This window comes from Atta colombica, unplaced genomic scaffold (genome assembly GCF_001594045.1).
Source record: "Atta colombica isolate Treedump-2 unplaced genomic scaffold, Acol1.0 scaffold183, whole genome shotgun sequence".
NCBI classification, from domain to species: Eukaryota; Metazoa; Arthropoda; class Insecta; order Hymenoptera; family Formicidae; genus Atta; species Atta colombica.
In genome coordinates this window covers 431318-439395 of record NW_017259275.1, presented here as the reverse complement: position 1 = coordinate 439395, position 8078 = coordinate 431318, and the positions used below count along the sequence as shown (strand labels likewise).

The 8078-nt window shown below is 30.0% G+C and overlaps 1 protein-coding gene across 1 annotated transcript; it reads left to right on the top strand.

Annotated features, from left to right (window-relative positions):
• The first annotated feature begins 6321 nt into the window (after positions 1-6321).
• Positions 6322-7248, top strand: LOC108686470. The gene is made up of 3 exons (XM_018191800.1): positions 6322-6412; positions 6667-6957; positions 7099-7248. Exons 1-3 carry the CDS (start codon positions 6382-6384, stop codon positions 7128-7130), a joined length of 354 nt encoding a protein of 117 aa, XP_018047289.1. The 5' UTR covers positions 6322-6381; the 3' UTR covers positions 7131-7248.
• The last annotated feature ends 830 nt before the right edge of the window (positions 7249-8078 follow it).

Here is an 8078-nt window from a genome sequence, read left to right as displayed (position 1 = left end):
ATATATATATAATGTGTATAAAAGTGCTCTTTCGATAGCTTAGCTGTTCACGTGCAACTATTACATCGAGTAGGTAGTTAGCTATTATTAGTACATCGCTGCAGGAGGTAGACTAGCAAAAGCATGTATAGACACCTCCAGTTTAAGTGGGATGCGTGTTTCTGTGCAGTCCGGTTACGTTACAGGACGCATTCAGCCGATGAGAACACGTACAACTACGCGTTCTGCTCGCAACTCACTTTTTAAAAATGATTAATAATAACTTTTTCCCGAAGCGTCAGCTCTCCCCGATGATGGCATGTTAAACTGTCAATCGTGTGCTGTTTTTTTTTGCCCGGATCGTTTGGCACGACACATAACTCGCGCGCATCGCCAGAAATAAAATTTATCGCAATCGATTTCTACTAATCTCTCCAATTCAGCGGAAACTCGCTCGGCTGCGCGCACTTCAATGTGCAACACTGCGAAAAGTTATAGCTCTTATCTCTTATCGAAATATGATGTATGACTGGCCATATGTTGTTGCGCGCGTTTATAATATACTTTAATCATATAGTACCATGAACGCGCCACGCGCAGCAATGCCGCTAGGAGTAAACAAAACTAATATTATACCATCGCCGCTTAATCTTTTAACCCTCTGGGATAGTAGGATTAGGGATCAGATGCTTCATCGGTCAAAGATTAAAGCGTTTATTATTTTACTGTAATTATTTAAATTTAAACTTTATTGTATTTTTTCATTTACATAAACAGAGAAAGAAGTTTCATGTAATTATTAATTTTTACCCATTTAATAATTTGATTAGGTGAAAAATGAGCAAAACCAAGCATCAGACCGGAATTGACTTCACTTACGGATATGTTTATTTAAAAATCCACTGTTAAAGAATTAATAAAGTTATCGAAATCGCTTTCTTTTCATATAAAAGCTTATAACTCAGAAATTAAATTATGAAGAATATTCTGAAGTTTTTTATAGTATGATAAACTGCACTTTTTTGTCTTTCGTATGTAATTTTTTTTTAATTCTTTGAATTAGTATTTCATTTTAAATAAGATTTTTTTCAAGTATGGATTTTACATTTAAACGTTTTGAAAGTATTTCCTATTTTTGATTGAGTAATCGTTATATTGTATATATATTTAGCTTTTTAACAGGTAAAAGTATCAATATTCAATGTTACATATATTTCCATTTTTATTTATTAAGTTTAACTAATTTGTATAGATTCTGAATTTACCTTAAATTTATTCCAAATTTAATTTTAAAGTGAACGTTGCAAATTTGCAATACTTATCCCTAAAGGATTAATTGTAATGTCTGCAGGATATTTGCACGTAACCGTTTACATATATTGTAGTGACAGAGGATTTGAGTTTTAAGTTACAGAAATTTGCTGATCTTCATCGTATGTAAGGATTTTCTTCTCTTCCGTTAGGAAATACATAAAATCTAGTGCGAGAAACGTCCCCATACGTGTCGACTTTCGAAATGACACATTTGCGCAGGGAAATTTCAGACACTTTATGCACATTTTAATGCGTACAAACACGCTTTTCGCAGAAATCGCAGTATGTATTCGCATGAGAGTACAACATATTGGTTCTGATTGAACCACGACTCGGTTCAACTGCTTTGCGCCATGCTGGACAAGCACGAGGCAGATGAAAACGTGAATACAACAAAATGAAGAGAGATTGTAGCTAGCAGTGCGGATTGGATGACAAAAATAACAGACAGGGCTTTCACTTTTGACATGTGTAGTGGTGAACACACCTATTGTAAACGCATATACGCATAAATCAACTCGCGCGCGATATCATCTCACAATGGGAATGCAATTTCATTTAACCCTCAATTTAATAAGTCGATTAAAAAAGTCAAGTATTGATTGAAAAACGATAATAATCTGGACAGAGAAAAAGAACTATTATTAATTTTAGAATTTACAAAATCGATATTCTCAAACATACAGGAAGTATCGTAGGGAAGAATTTCATTCGACAATTTTGACATATTTTTTTATTTGGAATCATCGTTCCTCCTGTCAGTTATGGAATGTTATGTAGATCGAATTTGAAATATCCTGAATGTCTAAATTTACTTTGCGTTCCATATTTTTTTCGTGGTAGGAAATGGTACACGATAACGCAATTAAAAGAACAACGCACGCGAATAAAATAATAAAAGACTTCCGCATACGAAGAGATGAAACGGTGGACAATATTTTACAACCGATACTTGTCGAATACTCGTGACTGCGACATAAAAAAATTGGCCGAGCGATTTTGAGATTCAGAATCGACTATAAGTGCAATTGCGGAGCTGTAATCAAGTCCGGATGGGATGCATTGATTGACAATTTTTCGTCCCCTACTCTTGATCAATCTTCTGTATTGCCCGCCACGTGTGTACTACGAATATCGTTTCTAAATCAGTCTCCAAATTGATGATCACGATAATTTAGGGTAAGGCCATTAATTATGGATCACTCTTAAAAGAATTCATATTTTTATCCAGAACAATACCGAACAATTAATAAAATATTTAATAGTTATAATTAAGTTATCATAAAAAAGATTATATTATGGATAATTTTATTTTATTTTGATATCATTTTATATGTTTCGTACTGTTTTAATTTTAATTAAATAAAATAATGACAATTAGGCACAATTAGACACAATTTATTAATTACGGATCAATTCACCAAATGCTTATATGTTTTGGATTTAATTTCAACTGAACTTGATATTGATTTTTATGAATCAGGAAATCTAGTGCTACTTATTACCTTCTATAAAAATCACAAGACAATTCTTATACTTTGAATAAATTTTTAAAGATACATATAATTTTTAAAGATACTTTAGTTTATCTTTTACGTTTTATTAATTAATGACATCAATAAAATGTACAGCGTTATTGCTAATAAGTAAAAAACAACTGACACTTAAAAAAGATAAAACAAATACTAAAAAATCTTGTGATATGCATCATTTGATGGAAAATACTGTAATTATTTAAATATAATATATGATCCGGAACTAATGCCTAATTCGTATTTAGCACTATATTTATACATTTCCTACAATTCGTAAATGCACGTATTTAGGAGAGAAAATATTATATAACTTTTCTTGAATTAAACTATATCATTGTAGATTAAATTATTGTACAAATAAGTCTTTCCTTTCCCGAAAAGATGGATTATGGCTGTTAATTGAAGAGTTTTGTGATAGGAGATATCGGTTGTCACATATGTATGCTGGATTAAAAAGTTGAGGTATCGGTGTAAATGATTACCAATTAACAATCGGATAGGTCGTTTGCACCGACAGGCGAATTGGCAAATGGATCTGGTCTGGACGCGTCTTTAATAGAATCAAGAATCAATTGCGAGAAAGAAAGGGAAAGAGAAAGAAAAAAAAGGAAATATATGAGCTATGCCATTCATAAATTGGAATATTTTCCAGTATTCATCACGACCTCGCTTTCTATTTGTTTGGATCTTTATATTCTAGAGAGTGTGATCGGAATGAATATGTCATCGATTGCTCTTTTGATATATGTAGCAAAAGGAAAAAGATGATGCGTTCTTTAATTAATTGATATTGATATCATTTACGATTAATTTTTGAATGGACAGTTATATATCGCATGCCTGTAACATCTATATATTATTTTCTTGCGTTCATTGTTTTACAAATTGACGACGACCCCGTTTCAACCTCTCGAACTTTGCTATCTTAAGCAGACAACTGCGCATTTCGCCAACAATGGCGAGCAACAATGGGTGGTCAGATTAAAATGCAAATTAGTCCATAAGTCAGGACATTATAATTGTTAGTTATGCCAACTGACGGTTATTGTCATGGCAATAAACTTTCAAGATTTAGATGTCAGAGAGCGGTATCCAAGTGGTATATGCTTGTACTTAAAAGATTACTTACATACCTGCATACAGATCCCTCGAATTGTAAACGTCGCCTCTTTCGCGATCGCTCTCAATCTGTTGAATTATATCTATTTCAATTCGCAAAAAGAGTTTCAATCAATTGAAAATATATCGTTATCCAACTGCAAAAGTTTTAAGATAAATATTACGCTAGATATTTATCTACATATGTTATTTTTATGCTGATTTTTGTTTTGAGATAAAAATGTCCTAGTTTATTTAGGTCTTGATTAATTCTACAGAGCGAATATTTACAATTAATACTGCGCAGGCAATTTAAACGTTATCTCACGGAAATACGGAAGCTTTAACATTCATCTTTTTTCTTTCGAAAGAGGAAAAAGGGCTTAGGGCCACCTGTCTCATTCGACTCGTGCGGGTCCATTTATCGTGCGTATTACTACTCGTGAGTAATTAACATAAAAGGGTTAATTTGAGAGCGTTGTAGACATAAATCACGACAATAATCGGGTTTTTTGTAAAAGAAATAATTTATATTAAAATAATTTATATTAAAAAATAACAAACAAACGCAAAAGGAATTTTGAAAGAATTTTAAAAAAAATTCTCGTTAGTCAATTCATTTTTTATGTAAGCCTAATTCAAATATATTTCCCGATATCGAAGATAATATATATGAATTCTTTAATATATTAATGTAACTTTTTTAATTACGCAGAAGCTTTTATCGCAATAAAGTTATACGATATTACGGAACAGTAAAAAAATGTGCACACAATTAAAGTAGTATTACATAATTCTTCAATAAATTACGTAATCAAATACGTTCATCGATGTTACGTTACAAAAAAATACTCAATAATAACGTTGTTTAATAAAAATGACTTTCTTAAATATAAGAACGAGGATAATAATAATCGTTTTTTGTAAATTTTTGATCGCAATCTCAGTTACCAAATTATTGTATCACAATTTTGAGAAATTTGCGATTAAAATTGTAAGAAAGAGCTATTTTGGCATGCGATATATTATGATTATGATAAAATGTAATGTAAAATAAGATATGTAATGTGTTAAAGAAGATTTGATTGTAATCAATATTAAGTATGTTATTGTTAGGACTTTTTCAATCCTTAAAAGGAATTTGTTGTGATTATAATTTTATAATTAAAAAGATATTTAAACTTATATATATATATAAGATTTATTGCATCAAAGATATGAATTATATATAAGTCATTAAGAATCTACCAAATATATATATATTTTAATATTAAATTTTTTTTATGTCATTCAAATTATTTAATCGTTTTCTATATTGCTGAATGCTTATCTGATGTAAAAGTTGATAAATTCAATTTAATTTGTATGAAAAATTTCTCTATATGTAAACTATCCCAACAATTCAAATTTTATTTTTTGCTTTCGATATTTGCTATATTGATTTCGCCATTCTTTTTATATCAGATTTGACATTAGATTAATGTTTAGTGACTTGAAATATCTATATAACTTTAAACAAATAAAATAAAATAAATAAATAATATAAAAGATATGTTTGATAGATTTTTAATGACATATTTTAACTTTGTGAATTATGTATTAATCATAAATATATTTTTAACTATAATCGATGAAATAACTTTCTTTTAAGAATTGAAAATCCTAATAACAATTTACTTTTATTGCAATAAAACGTCTGCAACACATCATATATCATATATCACATATTACAGCATACACACACACACACACACACACACACACACACACACACACACACACACACACATATTATAGTTATAGAATGTCAAACTATACTAAAACTCTTTATTGTGACTTTGCACATTTTTCTCAAATTGAGATGTGATGTAGCAATGTATATAAAATTGTAATTATCGCCTTCATGTTGTCACGTTGGTACAGTGATGCTGATATCTATATATACATACATATTTTCTGAAGAGATTAAAGGTTAATATGTCGATATTTCTGATATATCAACAGTTATGTATTTATCACTTATAGTTCCCGAGTTAATTGCTAAAGATATAAGCATTCTTGTTTATCAAGAAATGCTTCCGTGTTTAAAACTCTTAATACGCTATTAATTTTACAACAACATAATCTTTTGCATATTGAATTGATTTACATCTTGAATTTCGTTAAAATATATAACGTAATTATCTCATATACACAGATCTCCAAGAGATTCTGAAGGATGTTCTGAGAACGTTCCCAGAAAGAGCTCTGGAATAAAGTGTGCTGTATAGAACATATTTACATACATCTTGATAATAATATTCTATGATTTTGCATAGAAGAAACAATTCTACTACGGCACTGTAATGACACAAATATTATCGTGTAGTGTTAACAAGTTTCAGTTTCGATTACACTTTGCAACTCGACAAATCAAACATTTTATATATCTCATTTCTCAACTTAAATATTGGACATGCAATCGTTGTATATTATAATTGCATTACGTACGTATACATATAGGCAGAAGTTTACTTTAGAATAAAATATATTTTATTCTAAATATATTTTATTAATTTTTCACACATATAAACACACGTAAACATAAAGAACTCTCGGATATAAATATTGTATATACATAAGAATAATTGAATAACAATAATTATAATAATAAAAAGTCTTGTAATAAGTCCTGTAATAAAAAGTCTTATAACAAGAAGAAATAATTTCTTATGTTGTAATAATTATTGCATGTTCGCAGTGGCTATTTTCGCGATGGATTTCGAGAGTGCAGCCGCGTGCAATTGCGAGCACTGTGATGAGGAAGGAGTGATCGGTTTGAAAGTGAAGACGACTACTACTCAGGCCATGTACCAAGAGGACCGTGATAATGATGGTAATCGAACAATTTGCGCCAGGAATCGCGAGTTTAAAGATCGCACGTTCCAAAGCGTCTGTTATATGTTATGTTACAATCGTTGCACGAAATACCGAATGGTGGCAGTTAAAAAGAACGATACAAAGAAGTATGTTACAATTGCATACAGACCGAGTAAGTTATAACTCACTATTTTCCATATTTCAAATTTTATAATCTGAAGATTGTAGAATGTGTAGTTATTACAATCTGATATTAGGCCATTAAATTTTGAAAAATTATGTTGTTATTAATAGCTATACAATTTTTATGTAGATTATTATAAATTAAGAGATGGCGCGTGCTGAAAGAGGGAATTGTTCTTTTCTACGAATGGTAATTGAAAAGCTGTACAATCACTATAGGAGTTTGAAGTAATTTGCAAAAGTAATTTTGCAAAAGTTCAAATTGTTTCTATTAATATGCGAAAACTGTGTATAGTACATATTCTAGTAATTTTATCAATTATCCTCAACAATTTATTTCGAATGTACTGTTTCTGATGTAACTTAAAACTGTTAAATATATTTTTTGAAGTGTCCATTTATATATATATTATACATACATAACGAATGTTTTGTTTTTCTGTAATCATAATTCGATGACTTGAAATATTATAAAAACATAAGAAAAAAATATTAAAAGTAATTTCTCACAGAGATTACTTTGAGAAAGCCTTATTTTTAGCGTAAGGTTCTTTTTATTGTACTTTACAATTTCTAATGAATATCTTGGATGCATAAGTTTTTAATAACCGAGAGCACGGTGTAAATACTATTTTGCCATTTATAGTGTAGATCATTTTATAATTTGTAATAGAACTTTGATTTAATGTTTATATATCATACATTCTAATGCAAGTATCTATCAGTGTGTGTGTGTTGGCTTCCTGTATATGGTCCAGGATGTTATCAATTTTTTTGTAATAAGAACATTCAAAGAAGGGAATGCCATCCATTCTCTTCTATATCCATGGTAAACCGGATCCTTGGATATTGATTGTTGAGGAAGTTTAAGAGTTTATAAAGTTTCTAACTATCGTGTTTCCAGATTATGAATGTATTGTCTACATAATGGAACCAAACCTCTGATTTGCTGGGTGTCTTGCGAAGAACTTCTTTCTTAAAGTACTCCATAAAGATGTTTGCGATTACAGAAGAGATGTATGGGAGAATCCATAATCGCCCCAGAAGTCTGTTCGTAGAATTGATCGTTGTAGGAAAAGTGATTGTTAGACGTTGCTCAATTGAAAGGAT